At 35.0% G+C, this 19,617-nt stretch overlaps 2 protein-coding genes across 3 annotated transcripts; both read right to left on the bottom strand.

Annotated features, from left to right (window-relative positions):
* Positions 1-439: 439 nt before the first annotated feature.
* Positions 440-19,587, bottom strand: LOC125655406 (pre-mRNA-splicing factor 18-like). Of its 2 annotated transcripts, none has more exons than XM_048885670.2 (10): positions 19,461-19,587; positions 17,343-17,453; positions 15,650-15,718; positions 12,510-12,623; positions 11,821-11,973; positions 11,586-11,654; positions 11,290-11,430; positions 10,634-10,705; positions 9,326-9,481; positions 440-6,182 (listed from the first exon to the last, which is right to left on the bottom strand). In XM_048885670.2, the coding sequence occupies exons 1-10, from the start codon at positions 19,530-19,532 to the stop codon at positions 6,096-6,098; spliced, it is 1,044 nt and encodes a 347-aa protein (XP_048741627.1). In that variant the 5' UTR covers positions 19,533-19,587; the 3' UTR covers positions 440-6,095. The 2 variants fall into 2 exon arrangements, with proteins under 2 accessions (XP_048741627.1, XP_056000658.1); XM_056144683.1 differs by having other exon boundaries at positions 5,160-6,182; positions 11,122-11,430.
* Positions 944-3,064, bottom strand: LOC125656438 (uncharacterized). Its single transcript, XM_048887043.2, has one exon. It carries the CDS (start codon positions 3,062-3,064, stop codon positions 944-946), a length of 2,121 nt encoding a protein of 706 aa, XP_048743000.2.
* Positions 19,588-19,617: the final 30 nt, after the last annotated feature.

Below are 19,617 nucleotides of genomic sequence, written 5' to 3'. Positions count from 1 at the left end.
TATCAACAATTCAATCAATACGCACAATGATGTAGATTTGACGATATTATTGATTATTTGAAGATATCTTTAATTAAAGTGCATCAAATGAATTGATAATATCTTCAGATGATTGAAGATATTATTTCAGTTTACGTTAACTTGGCATTCCATAGAAGTGTTACGTGTACATATTAAGTGCAACTCTCTACGCTGGCATAATGTCCATGATGCATTCATCAAGTAGGACGGACATGAAGCATTGCAGTTCATATTCTCATGTATTTTCAAATCTGAAAATTATTTTCATATCTACACTCATTTCTGTGGGATTTTACATTCGTTAAAATATATATACTATATTTATCAAGATTCATACGCGCATTGTTCACAACTATACTGCATTCATGAGAAAATGACATTACAATTTATAAAGACATCAAAGGCAAAACATTGACAATATATGTATAAACATTTACTAGTAACAAAATATAAAGCCAGCCACAGAACTGTAGGCAACAAAATTTGTGATGGACAGGAATAGATTTTGTCGGACCAGTGACCTAGTTCTACAGCTTCCTCCAAAGCATACAAACAACTCATTATTGAAAATGTATGACTGCGTTTATTTCATGCAGGTGTTAATTCTATTGTGTCAAGAAACATCTATATTCAGTTCACCAAGAGTAGAGTATGGGTTACGTTTAGAATCCACATCATACAACACATCATCTTAAAATTACACCACTTATGTAAGACATAAGATTATTTGTGCGAGACTTGAATGCATGAAAAGTCAAATCAACGCCATAATGAACGTCAAAGGTCAAAATCATTATCCTTTAGCGAACATGTTCCTGAGTATGGATTTTCATGAAAACATACACATCATTTTGAACAATATTGTCAAGGATAATTCATATCACATATCCATGCAATTTGTCAACTTCAAAAAGATTTGACATCAGATAAGAAGTCTAAGCATTAATGCCACGTACAACAGCGGAGAATTCAACGAATTCCTCTCAGAACAATATTCTTTTCTCCATGTCATGTATTTTTTATGCCAGTATGCAAAATAATAGTTCTGAATAGCTTTATCATATCGGTCTAATTTTGCATCACACACGGCTAACATGATGTACAGGAGATGGAATGCTTCTGGATACAATGGAAGAATGTCTGATAATTTTCTTCTCAACATTTTCACAGTAGATTTGTTGTGGCTCTCGGCAAAACACAGTGCCTTTAGGAATAATGCGTATGGGCGTGGGGGGAAGGAAAGGATGGTGCCGGATTGCCTTACGAGAAGGATCTGTAACATTATTTCCTTTGGAAGAATTGGCATGGTCCGAAAGACTTCAAAATCGTATGAAACACCCATTGAGGCTTTTTCAACTCGAGATAAACTCCCATTGCAAAAAAAGGCCACGTATTCTTCACCGATTTGATTTGGATACCGTGAGCTTATATAAAGAACGGCTTGGTTTTCTTCGAAAGCGTTTTCACATTCCCGAATAATTTTCAAAGCCTTGGTGTAGTATCCCATGCAATAGTAAGCGGTTGCTAGAGTTAGTCTTCCTCTGGTTAAATCTGCTGAACTTGTCAGTTCCATCAAGTCAAGTGCTCGTTTGACTTGTCCGTACCGATAACGTGCACATCTGCGGGTATCATTCAAAGCTTTGTACAGAAAAATCATGGCTATGTGCTGTAAAGTTTTTTGTTGATAAAGTGTCACAGTGTCGTGCATTAAATAATCAAGTTGCGTTTCCTTTTCAAGTAAAAGGGCAACTGTATTGTACAATTCATTTTCAAGACTTCTAAAATTTGGATGACTTTGCACGATGCCTTCCAGTTGACTGAAGAACGCTTGATCTTCGATGTCTTCCGTAAAAGTATTCGAATCATTCCTCCTCTGTAACGACAATCCTCTAAAATCCTCATCGGGGTCAACTGCATTGTTGGGCATTTCCAGGATTCGACACCTACTCCTCTGAAGAGCGTCCTTGAGATTGCCTAATGACGGACATCTCAAAAGGCACCTCCAGCCCTCGCCATACAGTTCTGACAAATGGATGAAAAGAGATTCGCGGTCTATTTCATCTAATTTGCCATGAAACATATTGTGTTCTCTGACAAAATAATTGGGACAAAAGCCGTCTGATACCCACATAATCAGTCGTCTGAGACAGACTTTAATGCACGAAATTAATCTCTCTTGCTTCCACAGTTCTCTTGGCGTTTCTTCGATACTCCAAAACATAAGTGTTTTCATGAAATATGAACACAAAACATCACGGGTTTCTCTAAATGCCTCTTTGACCAACAGTTTGAAAATTCCGTACACCAGGAACTGCGTATCATTAAATGTATATACTAATCGTTTTTCTACAACTGAAAAGGACAATCTCCACAACATCGAGTTAAATGACCAACATCCACTTCCGTCAATACATTTAGGACCAATTGGAACAACATAACATCCCTTTTTGGATATTTCTTTGACCATGTCGTGGTCTGGCCATCCATGCGATCTTCTTCTGTCACGCCATTCCATGGCATCGGACGGCCAGTGTGCACACCTCAGGCAATGTGCGTCATCTTGTTCTGTCCCCTGTTGTGACACCCTTCTTACACAAGGTCCGTGTATTTCTTCATTTCTTTGTACATAAGATGTTACGTAACTTTTACTTGAAATACACGCGTTTCCTCCTTCAGATATCACAGCAAGTTGTATGTGTTGCTCTGCTTTGTTTGGAGTCAACAAGATTAGCTTTACGTATCCTTTAGGTATGTTGCCTGATGTTACCATTTTGATAGAACAAAATCGGTTAGGAATCCTATCCGGTGTCTCTGACACCAATGCAGTTTTATCTACATACATTCTATCAACGTCTGTTCCATTCATTCTAAAACCTTCCGCCCAGCTCCCAGTCTGAATCACTTCTACATTTGTCCCAAAATGATGAATGTTTGACAAAATATCGTCAACTCGTCTGTTCAACCTTTGGACAGGCAGAAACCCCACAGGGTTAGCCAAACTATCCGCCAATAGTCGGCATAAATGATCGTCATCTTCCCACATAATCGCCAAATAAATTGTTCACTAACCGGAAAACGTAAACTTTATGAACAAAGGTATTGTGGATGCAAGTTCGTCGCAGTTTCTGATTTAGAAATGTAAAAGCTTTTTATTGATATCAGTTTCCTTGTTTCTGAAGATATTTTTATCTCTTCTTCCTGTCACTAGACATATCACAAACAAAATTCAAACACGTGTTATGGAAGAACCAATTGAATAGAGTGACGATATAGCGCTTGTCAATCAAATCGGGAAGGAGAGGGAGGAGTGTTGCTTTTTTAAATTATTATTTTACATGTTCTGAGCATATTACCGTATCAACTATTCTAGGCTACATGTATTTGAATGGTAGAAACGATGTCATATTCCCCGTCATTGTGGGCGACACATTACCATTGAACATTTTAAGGACATAGGATACACAAATTTTGTTTTATAGAATTTTTAAAAACTATTTGTAAATGTTTTAATATTGCTAAAACTCATATCTGGGTCATTTTGGGGAAAAAAGTCTTCCTTACGGATATGATATGTCATAAATGATAACTCTTATGTAATTTTAGCATGTTTATTTTGACAAACTATTTAAAACCTTGAATGAACAACACAAATGCAACAAATAAATCAGTCCATTTAGTAGAAATAAAAGATTTTACACACTACAGCTGAAAAGTGGGTCACTGGTGTTACCACAATAAAATTAATATTATTCTTTTATCAAACAAAATATTCATTCATCTTGTAGCATCATTAGGCTAAAATATGGAAATCATGCAGCATACGAAAGGTTTATGCGGACAGATTAACATCTATATGAAGGTTTATGCGGACAAATTAACAGCTATATGACTTTTCCGTTCTATTGTTAACGCAGCCTTAGAATTTGGAAAATTAAACTTCATATTGTTCTATATTTTGAACATACAAGGATATTACACAGATACATTTCATAATTATGTTAAAGAATTATAAAATTTGTAATACATTTTATCAAAATATCGAGGTCAGTAGTGACGAATAATTATAAGAAAATTGTTATAATTGACATGTAACAGGAGGGACATCTTTGTAACAACAGAAACAAGACCGCAACAAGTAGGACAATTCTCATATAAATGTTCCTAATATCAAAACTTTGAAACGATATACATCTATATCATATAACGTTTTTGGTCATTTTGTACCAAGATCAACGAACTGAATATATCACTCATACAACATGGAAATCCATTGTCAATTGTTCAAGGAACAGTATTCGCGGACAGGGGCTATTCTTTGCGAAGCTAAGAGAGGTTGATATTCATGCAAGTTGAAGAAAGTGGCAGAAATCTTAAGCAGATTTTCAAGATTACCAAGAACCTTATGGGAACACAACAGCAATTTCTGCTACCAAGTACTTCAGATGATGTTGATCTTGTAGAGGCCTTTTCAGACTTCTTCATAAACAAGGTGGCTAAGATCCGAGTTGATCTTCAACAAAGCCAAGTCGATCAGTCCGACCCTCTTAGAATGGTGGGAAATTCACTGGAGAATACTTATTTTCCGTTTATTTTACGACTGTAGTAGAAGTTCAATTAATCTACCAGAGTCTGCAGACAAATCAAATGAGCTGGATCCGCTCCCCAACTATCTGATGAAACAATGCTTAGACTATCTTCTTCCTGTAATAACATCTATCTTTAACACATCCCTCTCTAAACACTCAGTTCCTTCTAGCTTCAAGAGGGCACTTAGAACACTGCTGCTTAAAAAACCAGGACTAAATAAGGAAACTCAAAATACTTGAAAAGGTGGTGGCTAAGAGATTAGAGGATCAATCTTGATTTGAAATATCTCTGTGACACAATGCAGTCATCTTACAAACAGCATCATTTTATAACGGGTTATATGTTGTTCTCATCCTTCTGGATCTGTCCGTTGTATTTAATGTTATTGACCATCGTTCTTACAGGATAGACTCAATATAGCCTATGGACACATTCCAAATAGCATGAAACTCACCCAAAGTGGACCTACAAATTCCTACACTGTAGACAGAATGCTTATGATTGACTAAAGTCTTCCATCAATCCATTAGTATCCAAAACAACAGACACTATTATCATCTGCGTTCATTATCATTTATATCAAATTTTCAACATCATACATCTCAATATACCTCATTGTACATCATATTCACCATACACACACACTTAAACAATTTGTCTTAACAACAAATAAGTGCATCTTATTTAAACTATATCCATGTATATATCAATAGATTTTTCTCATTGAACATTTTCTAAGGTTAATATACTGTATCAACATTTCTATTGTGTGAAACATGTATTTCAAACAATATGTATCAATACCATTAGAGCATTTTTGTTGACATCAGTCTATGGTTTTATCATACACACCAAGAGTACAATATCAACCATGAACACTATTGCAGTATTGGTTGGTGTACTAACACCATGGACAATATTGTAGCATTGGTTGGTGTACTAACACCATGGACAATATTGTAGCATTGGTTGGTGTACTAACACCATGGACAATATTGTAGCATTGGTTGGTGTACCAACACCATGGACAATATTGTAGCATTGGTTGGTGTACTAACACCATGGACAATATTGTAGCATTGTTTGGTGTACTAACACCATGGACAATATTGTAGCGTTAGTTGGTGTTCTTCAGTTGTATTTTTGAAAGTATATCGGGATTCTTACAGTCCAGTATCATATTTCATCAATTACTTTTCCCGCATTTCTAAAGCAATTTTTCAAGCGCCATGAAAAGAATTCAAGCACTTAGAATACGAATTTAAGTATTTTTCATGGTCTGTATGAACTCTTTATACATTGTATGTTACTTGATAATTAATTATGTGGTACCGTTTCAACCAATAGATTTTCCTGAATTACAACGAAGAATAATGCCTCTGTAATTCATCAGCAAGTTTAAAAAGTTCTCTTAAAATATCTTGAAGTTTGCACCTTTTAATTTACTGGCATTTTAGTTACTGATTTAAAAGAGTCTTTTCAGCTTGTCATGCATCTGGTTTCTCATAATTCACGCTGAACGATGGATCAGTAGGAAAGATCTTCTGACATTGAGTCATCAGTCTCTTTAATGCCTGAAATCGAAAGAAAAAATTATAATTCAATATTTCGCAAATCATGATACTATGTGTCGCAACTTTCCATGACATAGGAACATTAAAACGGACCATCTTAATATAGGCTTTGAAACATGGCTGACATCCACTAAATATCTCTTAAAATGAATTTAGGTGTGCTTCATTTATTTAATGTGTGCATTAATTCATTCAAAGAGAGCAACAATTAATAAAAGAAAGAGCTTCAAAGTTACATATCCTAAAATTAGTTATTGTTTCTCTTTAAATAAATTTAATTCATGTTGGCAAACCATTAATTCTACATATGAATTAGTTATCTCCAAATCAATTAAAGAGCTCTCTAATTAGGTGCAAGATCAAATGTTCAATGTGACAAAAAATTAACCTCACATAGTTTTCATCAAGGACACCCCACTTAAAACTAAATATGATGAATGTACATTGTAGATCCAAAATAATTATCAAGATTGTTTATTGTTCTTTTGTGAAAAGGAAGAAACTTTCCATCAAGGATTCTGTTAATTAAATAAATCTAAGCCTTTTACTTTGTTACATTGTACCACTCTAAATGTTTCCAGAAGTTCTTATTTCAAGTTGACATATACAAATTTTGTCTAACATTCGCGCATAGCTTTCTGCCTCGGCTAAAGGATATATTTTCTGAAAAGACAGTGCTAGTGACAGTTTTGTCCACTGTAATAAAAAAAACCTCAATCTTCCTTAAACACAACCTGAAAGGTGACTACTATGTATCCAAAAATGTTTTTTATTGTTAGGAACCTGAACTAGATCACTAAATTCAAGGTTTTTTTTAATTACTATTCAAACAAAGGTGATAAATACAGCAACATTCCAATTAAGACAGATATGATGAAGCACCATGTATTCCCAGGCGGCCGTTTCACTAACCGATCCTAGATCGTAAATGTAGACTTAAATGTGAACATAGCACGTACGACCGTTTCACTAAAAGTTACGATTTGCGATTTACGATCAGTATTGATCGTAACCCTACGAGTGGTCTAGGGTTATCGTAAGTGCTCCTACATGCACGGAAATGAGCAATATGGCCGCCATGCTGGCCCCGCCTGAGATCATTTTGTGGTAGTATTTACCTGACCGAGTTTGTTTATACTTTGTAGGAAGAAAACAATCACAATGACTTGCAGTCTGCTTTTGCACAAAAATATTGAACAGTCCGAGCCCGAATCTTAAATCAATTAGAGTTGTCCTTCTTTGTTACGCACAACCACAGAAATGTCAGTCTCACGGGTCAAGTTCATTTTGGGCCCGGGCTCTGTGATACCACAAATATGGTAAATTCATTGTATCACAGAGTTCGGGTCCAAAACGGGCCTAGCCCCTGTGACCAGTCTGCTGAAATAAATGTAAAGGCAATGCAAGAATTCATATTTTAAAAAGTGAGGGTGGGGGGGTAGTCAATATATCAAACTTTGCATGTAATAGTAACGAGAATAGTTGTTAGAAAAGTAATATATGGGGGGGGGGGGGGGGGGGGGGGGGTATAGCTACATATGCCTGCATCACCGTTAGCTTACATGTATATTTAACATTAGGCAGGATCCAAGACATTAATATTCTCATGTTCAGAAATTAAGTTTCTTTAGTAACAGTTGATTTAATGATTCGAGACATTGCGATTCGACATACTCAGCTAGTTTTTTTTCGTCAGATCAATACCTTTGATGCAACTGACTAACTGCATAATACATGCACATTTTAAGGAAAATATGATAATAAAATGATTTGGTAATGGGAGAGGGGTTAAAATCCCAATTTTGCAAGTGGATCGTTTCTGTAGTTTTATGAAGGTCGTTAGAAATTAAACATACAAACTAGACCTACATTTGTATATGTATACACAGACAAGGGAAGGGTCATTATCAAACCCTTGGGGTTCCGACCCCTTTTTATAAAGTATACTCCCGTAGGGATCCGGGTTAGAATAGGTCCTCAGTACCTCTTGCTTGTCGTAGGAGGCGACTAAATGGGGCGGTCCTTCGGATGAGACTGCAAACACTGAGGTCCCGTGTCACAGCAGGTGTGGCACGATAAAGATCCCTCCCTGCTCAATAGCCCTAAGCGCCGAGTATAGGCCTAAATTTTGCAGCCCTTCACCGGCAATGGTGACGTCTCCATATTTGTGAAATTTACGAGAGGGACATTAAACAATATAAAAATCAATCATCATAAAGTGTAATATCAATAATAATTTTTAATAAATGATCTGGATTACACATCATCACGTAAAGACGGAAGTTAGCATATATATGCTTACATGCCTAAACGGAAAAAATATATATAAAAGACAAACGCATGGGGAAAATAAATTTCAAGTCATTTTAGGGACAAATTGAGCCCATGATTTGTTTGAAATTTATACAAATAAGTGAATAGATATGTCATTAGTGTTATATAGTGTATTTTACAACAATGATTAAACGCCGGAGTACATATCCATGGTTTGATGCAGGATAAAATTTTCTTTACTTGTGTGCAATTTTATTTTCATTTTATTATTTCCTTTTATCAATATAATTTCATTTCCTTACATTATTTTTTTTAATCCGTTGAACATAATTTACTTATTGAAGGAAATTTGGCTCACATGAGCAGATCGATACATGACATTTAAAATTCTAAAATGTAAATCTTTTATGTTATTTCTTATATCAACCCCCCCCCCCCTCCCCCAATTTTAGTTACATGAAAGTCAATAAAAATTATTCTATCAATTGTTTAAACATTCTAGGAATTTTCTTTACGTTACACTAGAGATCGGGCTCAAAATTTCCATTATTTTTGTTGACAACTTGCATGGGTTACTGCAGATGATAAGGATATGTTTAAAACCATGAGGAAATAATGAATGAATATTTCTTTCTATGGTAGGATTACTTTTAAATCTACCTCCAGAGAGAAAAGAGTTCTAAAAAGTCAGACGTAAATCGCAATCGTAAGTGTTACGACTACGATAGGTTTCGTGAAACGCTCGTATACGTGCGAGTCAAATGATCTTAAACGTAATCGTACGTTTACGATCTAAGATCAGTTAGTGAAACGGCCGCCAGATTCTTTTCTTGATACTTTGACATAAAACTAATTTTTTACTTTCTTACTTGAATATACTTCCTCTGTGTCTCATCATTCAGTACATGTGCGATGTGGCGGGATGAAATTTTCTCTCGACCAGTACGAGCGTGGATACCAACCATAGTGACCCCAATAGGCCAGGGAGCATTACCGATGGCCATCTCCAAATACGCATCATTTGCCTGCAACAAGAGACACGTGATCTTTAATGGTCTCCTCTATGTATACTACAACAGTCTTTTTTACAAATTTAATTTAAATGGTTTTTTTTTCAAAACCACGAAAACGCATTACAAAGAAGTACATAGACATCATTTTAAAGTCTGGAAGTACAGCATGGACTCAGTACACAAATACTGACATCTCCATCCAACCAAAATGGCCTTGGGACAAAATTAGGAGATGAAAAAGCTACTTAATTACAAGGAAAATGCTCTAATGAAACAGGTTAACAATCAGAGCCAAAAAATACTGGTCAGTCAGTTTAAAGTAATTTCACACTCATGCGATGTCATAGATTTTTGCCAAATCTTTATTTCATTAAAATTTGTGCATGATAGAAGTATGTTTTGGGGAGGAATTTTATTCACTGGGTATCATAAAAAATTCTGGTCACAATTTGATATTGAAATGATTTATATAATCTATAAATAATCAATTATCTATATTACAAAAATGTTGTCAAGGGTAATAACTCCTTTGCTGATATTTCTCTATTGTATGTTTATCATACAATGATTTCCTTGATATCCACAATCAATTCATATATATTTATGAAGCAGCAATTTTTTGAAACTGTTGAAATTAAAATTTTGTCATTTTAACCAGTTTTTACGTATTTTTATCATGCTATTTATGAAAGTGTGTGATTTTCTGATGTTGATATATAAACCTTTGTTTTTGTATGTCTGACATCTTTAAAATTTCTTCAGTTATTGATTAAATTAACCTATATCAAGTGGAAATCAATAAAACTTTTCTACTTTTAAAAACCATTAATTTTGATAAGCCCTATGAGGGTGGAGCTATCTTAATGAGCACCTTAATTATCGTTTGAAGTCAAGAATAAAACCTCTGTAAAATGTATTGGATCAGGTTACAATTAGCTGTCTGCTTTTATATAAATTTTGTTTTCCCTGCTGGGCATCTATCCTGTATGTCTGATACAGAAACCAAAAACTCAACTTCTACTTTCATTATTTTACGGATTTGATATCAATGAAGAAGACAATTCTAATTTCAGCACACAGAGTATACAGACTTTTCCGCGTGACTAATACGCACACACTTAAATCCAACAGCCTCTGATAAATGAAGAAAATAGTACACTGTACCTTTAGATAGTCCCTTTGCATGAGGTGGTGTACAATGATAACCATAGCATCTAAAATGTCCTCATCGATGGTCTGCAAGTAAACAGTGTAAGTCACAGAGATACAGATTAACACACACAGAATTAAACTGGACACAAAACAGACTTGTGTAGAACTATAACCTGGATACTGTAACTTATGTTTGAGCCACCTTAATAAATGAACCACTGTACATAATAATTATATGTAAATTACACACCCTGTCTGTGGTTTTAGAATACTATAGTAATGAACCAGCCAAGATAATGTACCTCATACTTTGAGCCTCTTTACAAAGCACTAGCCTAAATCCAAAATTTACTGGCCCCAGACCACTGGGCTATCAATTATTTCGAGCCCTTGGTTTAAAATAGTGTACTTTGTGTTTGAGGTTTGAGATATTGTACCTTGTGTATGAGATCCTTCAACATTGATTTGAGATAGCGTACCTTGTGTTTGAGATATTTTACCTTGTGTTTGAGATCCTTGAACAGTGGTTTGAGATATTTTACCTTGTGTTTGAGATCCTTGAACAGTGGTTTGAGATATTTTACCTTGTGTTTGAGATCCTTGAACAGTGGTTTGAGATATTTTACCTTGTGTTTGAGATCCTTGAACAGTGGTTTGAGATATTTTACCTTGTGTTTGAGATCCTTGAACAGTGGTTTGAGGTAGCTGACAGTCTGGGAGTGGATGGCACTAGCCTCTTTGCCCTTTAAGGTTCTTTTTTCATCCTCCGTCCTCTGGTTTAAACTCTGACCCCACATTTTCAACAGGTACTGTTGTGGTATATAAATACATAATTATTTCAATTTCAATGCATTTTTAATCTCCAATCATATTCTAGATTTTATGGTTCAATGGCATTTGAAAACTAACTCAACAGCTTCTTAAGGTTTGGAATAAACAGCTTTAATAGTATTAATTCACTAACCTTCAAAAATCTTAAAATGATATCACTGTTTTTGTCTGAGTCACCTTTTCCTATTTCTTCTTTCATTGTCTATAAAACATTATGTTTATACTATGACATGATTAGTTCAATTTCTACAAATTTTTGCCTATGAGTATGTATCAGTGAATTTGATTATTTTCAATTTCCCATTTTCTGAATAGATCACCAGTTCTTTCTACTAAGACAAAACTAAAATAAAACTGAGAGAGTATACCGGAATGTCCTCCAATGTGGTACCGTCGTCTTTAATTGACACATCGTTGGACCGTTTGCCCCCTTCACCTGACGTGGCAGCCTCTACCATTTCTTTGAAGTAGTCTTCATCCACTTTGTCCATAGCAGCCTTGAACTCATTCCTGAAACCCTCCTGTCACCCAAAAATACCATTAAACAGAATTTCTAGCAAGGATTTAATTTTGGCATTATTAGTGAGGGTGTTGAGATCACTCAAATTGAATATCGCTAACAATTTATTCCGTATCAGAAAAAATAGTTATCTTTCCTGGAATTATAAAGCCGCTAGAAATATGTATACCCGTTTTTCTTGAAAAATTGCTAAACTTATGTTTTACTAAAAATTCCACTTAACAGTAAACAGGGTGTATCTTAATTTTGCCATTGTGTCATAATTCTGATCAAATATTGTCATTCAAAACAATGGCTTGGCATTTTCCAAATGTAATGTGTAGTGGTCACCCAGCCAAGTGCTGAACACGCTCAATGTTGCTTAACTTGCGTGATCAAGAGACACTCTACCACATCACTAGAAAAGCTAGCTCTCTAGCGAGGCAGTATAAGTTCCCTCTTATACTGACCGCTACACAAACATACATGACTGCTTTTAATTTAAATAATACGTTTGTTTGTATGACTGAATTGTCGGTGAGTTACTGTATACTGTACCTCTCTGGCCTCAGGTTCGTCTGTTTCCAGCCTTTTCAGTCTAAGATAGGCTTCATAATCGCTTTCCCCAAACAGTCGTATCGGCTCATTTCTATCACGTAGTCGCCTTACCACCTGTCAAGAAAATTTCACAAAATGAAACGAAAATTGTGGTAATCTGATTTCATTTTAATCAAGTAAAATAACGTAATTAGATCATAATAATTATTACATTAATACTTACCCTATAATATAATTGATTATGCTATAAATTACCAAGCACAATGCATCATGATTTGTACATATATTAGAAAATTGCAAATTGACAATGTGTTGGTATATAACATGCTCTGAGTAGCAGCTTTTAAAGAATCCCTGCTAATCGTATTAAGTCTTTTCCTCTGTGGAAAGGAAAAGTAAATTCTGATTTGATATAAATTGAATGTAATGCATTACTGTTAAATACAGGTAATGAGCTATTTCATTTTCAAATGTACTTTCAGTGAAAGCAAAGCATCTAATTTACGTGTGTCTATTAATACTGTTTACTTCTTTAGACTCTGAGTGTGAGTCCAACCTCAAAGAAGTTTTGGAGTAATCAAAATTCATCAATAGAATAATAAATATGAAATGCTTTTACAGACAAAGACACTGGTGGTCCATACAAGTTAAATCAACATTCAATGTCCATCTCTGTTTCTTCAAACTCCAAAGTACACTGGGTTGACTTACTTATTGTCTACTCAGGTTCCTAAATGTCGTCCCAGTTTATGCTGTAGAAAATCAATTAAATACCGCCTCAAGAAATTATTTGATATTTCCTTCCATTTTTGTATGCCAAATCGTGACATCATGCACATTTTAATGAACCTTCCAGCGTACCAGAAACATGTACATTTATCATTGTAATGTGATACTAGTGTTCTATTTTCCCAAACAATTGTACATTGCATAGGTTAGTTAACAATGCTGGCTTGCAGCTAGAAATCTTGAGATTTTAGGAAATAAAGCTAGAAATCTTGAGATTTTTGGAAATACATTGTACAATTATTTGGGAAATTAAGAAGTTATAGGCCAAAAAAAAAAGAGGATTGGTTCTCAAGCCCTGCAGCATAAAAAATATTTTCAGTAAAAAAAATCAGAGTATTCCAGAAATTGTTACATGTTCTTGACTGGTTTTGATCGTTTTTGTATACAGAAAATAATGGGCCCCTAGGGGCATACACATGTATAAACATTGCAAAGAAAGTACAGCATAATTGATCAGCAACTAAAAGTACCAAGGGATGATGCATCGGGAACATATAGTCATAAATATTATTATTATATTTATATATGCTGAAAAGTTGTATCTCTGCTAAAATTAGACCTAGATGAGTGGTGTTAGAGAAAACATGTGTTTAGTGTCACGTTTTGGATTTTCAGTTACGACACTGTCCAAATGTTTTCATGCCATGGAGCAGAAAATATTTTGGCAACTACAGTGTCAACATATCTGTGGGTAAATTGATTCAAATGGAGACAATCAGGTTGGACCTGAGTGGTGAACTTTCCCCTCCAAATACACCAATTACACAGTCAAAGCATCAACTGGCAAACAGAAAACTGATTCGTTTGACAGTGATGCTGTCATTGGATAATAAATGAAACTGTAGTGTGGTTTGGGCTTTTTTTGTCATATCTAATCTTGTTAAAAATCCAGATGTGGTTCACATTGATAACAGATACAAAATTCAGGGTCAAGTCAACACCATACACAGAGCTTTTGATGGAAAATAGAAGCACAATATGTTCCCTTAGTATCCTAACTACTAAAACTGCAAAAAGTTGCTTCCTGTAATTGTGTGTGTCTGTGTGACAAGCAACGTGTCATGCTGCTAGTAAGCTTTCTGTGCAAGGGCTTGTGCTGGTACCGGACAACTCATCGAACGACAACTCACCGAAGGGTACGATGACTCATCGAAAATCAACTAATCGAATAAAACTCACCAACGTGACGAGTCACAGAAAGACGACTCATCGACGCCACTTGTATTGAATAAAAATAAAATAGAGCGAGAGAAAAAAAAGTTTTGAACACATTTCATTGTTTTGTTGTATTTCTTAACCTTCACCCAAGACACCCTTCATCAGTCATTACAAAAGTAGTTTGAAACATGGCAAACTATCCACCCCGTTGCTCCATTGAGCACTGGAACCTATATGAACGTAGTTTAGCCAATGACCCCTGCACAAAAAATTTTTTTAGAAGGGTGACATCAACCTTCTCATGTGTTCAAGTTGTTGATGTATCACACTCCGAATTCACTTAATGGAGATTTAGAACAGTCCACAATGGATATGGTTGTAAGTTCCCTCATGCATGGCGAAGAGATCGATCTTCCTCGCGAGAAGGAAATTACAAGAAACAAAAACATTTATACAATAGTATTTTCACTTTCTTCAAGGACAGAAAATGGAAAACTATCTGAAATATGTTATGGGCTTAGCACATATTTCTTATTGAGCATTGAGTAAATATTTGTGTTCAATGAGTAAATAAAAAGCATAAACAAAATTACCATTAATGTATTTTTGCGATAAGTTTCAATGAGTGTTGATAAATTGTCGTATCTATGAATTTTTTTGATGAGTTATCGTAGACCTAACTTGTGCTGCTGAACAAACTCACTGAATTATATCAGTACTCATGTGGATGTGAATTACAGGATCTAATCCTTTAGAATTTGCCAAGGACCCCTTCATAAATTCTCTGTAGGACAAAGTTTTTGTGAGGAAGAACTTGTCGTATTTGAGTCCAAGTGAGACTTGTATTTCAGTAGTTCTTTTTTTTTTTTTGTTACAGCTGTGGAAGCAGTGACAATGTGCAGAGAGTTCATGGTGCCTACCCAGTTTGTGCTAATCACACCGATAAAGCTCCTTCTAAATGAAAACGTAAATTAACACAGAAAGAAAAGAATGCCTAAAAACAAAACGACAAATTACTGTATTTGAATGTTTACTATAATACATGGTGTACCAGAGTAATATATAAAGGATCTTAAAAATAAAAAGCCTGCCTGCCTCATTTGATTTTCTAAGCATGGCCTGAGAACCTTTTCTTTCTTCTTTTTTTTTTTTGCTTGGCCTTGTGTGTGCTATTTTTTATGCATTCATGTTACCTCTTTTCTTGCCAGTTGAGGAATCTTCTCTTCGGACTGCTCCTGAACTTCTGATTTAGTAGTATCTTCCTGGAAATTTTTAAAACAAATGAACATCTGGCAAACAGGTGTGACTTTATTGAATAAACGTTTGGAGGTCAAAGTTTTGCATTCAGGTGAATTCGATACCTGGTGATTTTGTTACTTGTAAAAGTGGTGATTTCCGGACCAGGTGACCTTAAAAGAGAATCTTGGTCTATTCATTTTTTTTCTCTATTTACCTCTTATTATCAACTTAAAACTGAATGATTACTATTTTTAACTCTAATGTGTTAATGATATAGACACTTAGACAGTGTGCATGTAGACTGTGTGTTACTAGCACAATATATATCATAAAAATCTTCACTTAATGCTTAAATCTTTTCTCAATAAAATACCAAATTCACTTTGAAATTTACTGCTTACTCCATACATGTAACTGAGCCAGCTTAATACCTGTCTATAAATGGAAATGCTCAGTGTAGTGTTAAAATCTATGTATTCTTTTGGGGAGGGGGGCTTACTTTTATGTGTGCATAAAAAACACAAAGCTTGCAGTGTAGTTTAATGAAGAAAATGCTATGGAATGTAAATACTTTTTCAATAATTAACAAAACACACAGACGACTTGGTATATACACCACACACAGACAACTTGGTATATAAACCACACACAGACAACTTGGTATATACACCACACACAGACAACTTGGTATATACACCACACACAGTCGACTTGGTATATACACCACACACACACGACTTGGTATATACACCACACACACACGACTTGGTATATACACCACACACACACGACTTGGTATATACACCACACACAGTCGACTTGGTATATACACCACACACAGACGACTTGGTATATACACCACACACAGTCGACTTGGTATATACACCACACACAGTCGACTTGGTATATACACCACACACAGTCGACTTGGTATATACACCACACACACACGACTTGGTATATACACCACACACAGACGACTTGGTATATACACCACACACAGTCGACTTGGTATATACACCACACACAGACGACTTGGTATATACAATGTACACCACACCCAGACGACTTGGTATATACACCACACACAGATGGCTTGGTATACATAATTATCCTCAAAAGCATGATGCACATACTTGCTAAGAGCTGGCACAAGGACCATAAAACTGAAGCAAGCTCATTTTCGATAGCAATCTCACTTTTTTAAATGAAAAATAACAAAAAAAGTTTGAACAAGGTCCTCAGAATCTGTTACCGTTGAATCAATTGATCTACAAAGATTTATCTCCTTATAATTCCATGCACACTGACCATAACATTTAGTAAGATTTGCAGCAGCTTTTAAAAATGTTTTCCAAATTACCCCCACATCAGGTATAAAAGTTACAAAATTAAATCTAGGTACAAAAACATTCAACCAAGTATGACTTGTGTCATTCCATCTACAATTTGATCAACATACTTTGTTTCTGTTTGATTTGCAGTTTGGCTTGCACTTTGTGAATTTTTTTACCCTGGCTGTGTTACATCAATGTACTGACTGACAAAGTCGTTAAACAAAGCTTTTAACCTTGCCAGACTATATATACCCGTATGATAATCAACTGTCTGTTTTAGCCTATTCTTTGTAACTAGATAAATGCCCACCTTTACTGGAGATTCTTGCTGTGTGTCGTTCACTCTTCTGTGCTTTTTCCAATACTCTTCTTCTTCCTTTGCTGCTAAATCACCTCTTTTGAAGTACTTTTTATTAGGTGCCTATAGTAAAGCAATATAATTAGTATTTCAGATACTGATTTGATTCTTCTACATGTTCTATCCCAGTTTCAAACCCTCTGCACATCTGTAAATTAGGTTTGACTCTATATAATACTGCATCTTCTAATTAATCTCGTCAGACATGCAGGAGAATAATCTTTATGTTCTCTTTTACAGGATCCCATGACCTCCCATGACTATTCTGATCCTAACCCTCTTCATGAAGGATGACACCTCATTAATGTTTATCTTGTTATATTCATAAGGTCATACATGACATTTCTCACAATTTTTTGTATATGTACATACATGGACTATATAGAATCACATCTCACAGTGTCGTATGCATATTTACTATACTGTATTATATTTAAAGTTAGTATCATATGTGTATGTACTATAGTGTCACATCTTACAGTGTCGGTAGTACTATATAGTGTCACATCTTACAGTGTCGGTAGTACTATATAGTGTCACATCTTACAGTGTCGGTAGTACTATATAGTGTCACATCTTACAGTGTCGGTACTTGTATGTGTATGTACTATATAGTGTCACATCTTACAGCGTCGGTACTTGTATGTGTATGTACTATATAGTGTCACATCTTACAGTGTCGGTACTTGTATGTGTATGTACTATATAGTGTCACATCTTACAGTGTCGGTACTTGTATGTGTATGTACTATATAGTGTCACATCTTACAGCATCGGTACTTGTATGTGTATGTACTATATAGTGTCACATCTTACAGTGTCGGTACTTGTATGTGTATGTACTATATAGTGTCACATCTTACAGTGTCGGTACTTGTATGTACTATATAGTGTCACATCTTACAGTGTCGGTATTTGTATGTGTATGTACTATATAGTGTCACATCTTACAGTGTCGGTACTTGTATGTACTATATAATGTCACATCTTACAGTGTCGGTACTTGTATGTGTATGTACTATATAGTGTCACATCTTACAGCATCGGTACTTGTATGTGTATGTACTATATAGTGTCACATCTTACAGTGTCGGTACTTGTATGTGTATGTACTATATAGTGTCACATCTTACAGCATCGGTACTTGTATGTGTATGTACTATATAGTGTCACATCTTACAGTGTCGGTACTTGTATGTTTATGTACTATATTGTGTCACATCTTACAGTGTCGGTAGTACTATATAATGTCACATCTTACAGTGTTGGAACTTGTATGTGTATGTACTATATAGTGTCACATCTTACAGCATCGGTACTTGTATGTGTATGTACTATATAGTGTCACATCTTACAGTGTCGGTACTTGTATGTACTATATAGTGTCACATCTTACAGTGTCGGTACTTGTATGTGTATGTACTATATAGTGTCACATCTTACAGCGTCGGTACTTGTATGTGTATGTACTATATAGTGTCACATCTTACAGTGTCGGTACTTGTATGTGTATGTACTATATAGTGTCACATCTTACAGTGTCGGTATTTGTATGTGTATGTACTATATAGTGTCACATCTTACAGCGTCGGTACTTGTATGTGTATGTACTATATAATGTCACATCTTACAATGTCGGTATTTGTATGTGTATGTACTATATAGTGTCACATCTTACAGTGTCGGTACTTGTATGGGTATGTACTATATAGTGTCACATCTTAGGATTAGGACATACTTGGTTATGATAAACTTCAATGCATATCTCAAATGTATTAAGAATTTTGAAATCTGATATTTGTTTTTATTCGGCAAAAAGTCAAATCTGAGCTACGACGATAGACAAACGAATTGATCGATACAAATAATTTCACCAAACGTTTAAATCGCCATCTTGTGACGTAGTGTCTAAAGAGTATAAGCTTTAGTGTAGTGAGATACCTTAATTTAATAATTTGTGGTAAAAATCTGTCAGGAAACAGGTCATTTACAGTTTGCTATTTAGAAAATAATTGAATCTTCAGTCTCATGTTACACAGTGTCAACGTGTTTTAATCATACAAAGCTTACCAATACATCTTTTGATTCAATTTTCTGTCTTTTTCTGTTTATTTCTGATTGTAGCAATGCTTTGAAATCCATAGTGTGCAATTGTTTACAAAAATCGTTGTAAATCTTCTGCAGCGGAGGTAAAATTATTTAGAATTTATTTGGGTTTGATAACTAG

Source organism: Ostrea edulis, chromosome 7, assembly GCF_947568905.1.
Source record: "Ostrea edulis chromosome 7, xbOstEdul1.1, whole genome shotgun sequence".
Lineage (NCBI taxonomy): Eukaryota > Metazoa > Mollusca > Bivalvia > Ostreida > Ostreidae > Ostrea > Ostrea edulis.
Note: the sequence above shows the minus strand (reverse complement) of the source record. Positions and strands in the feature narration are given on the sequence as shown.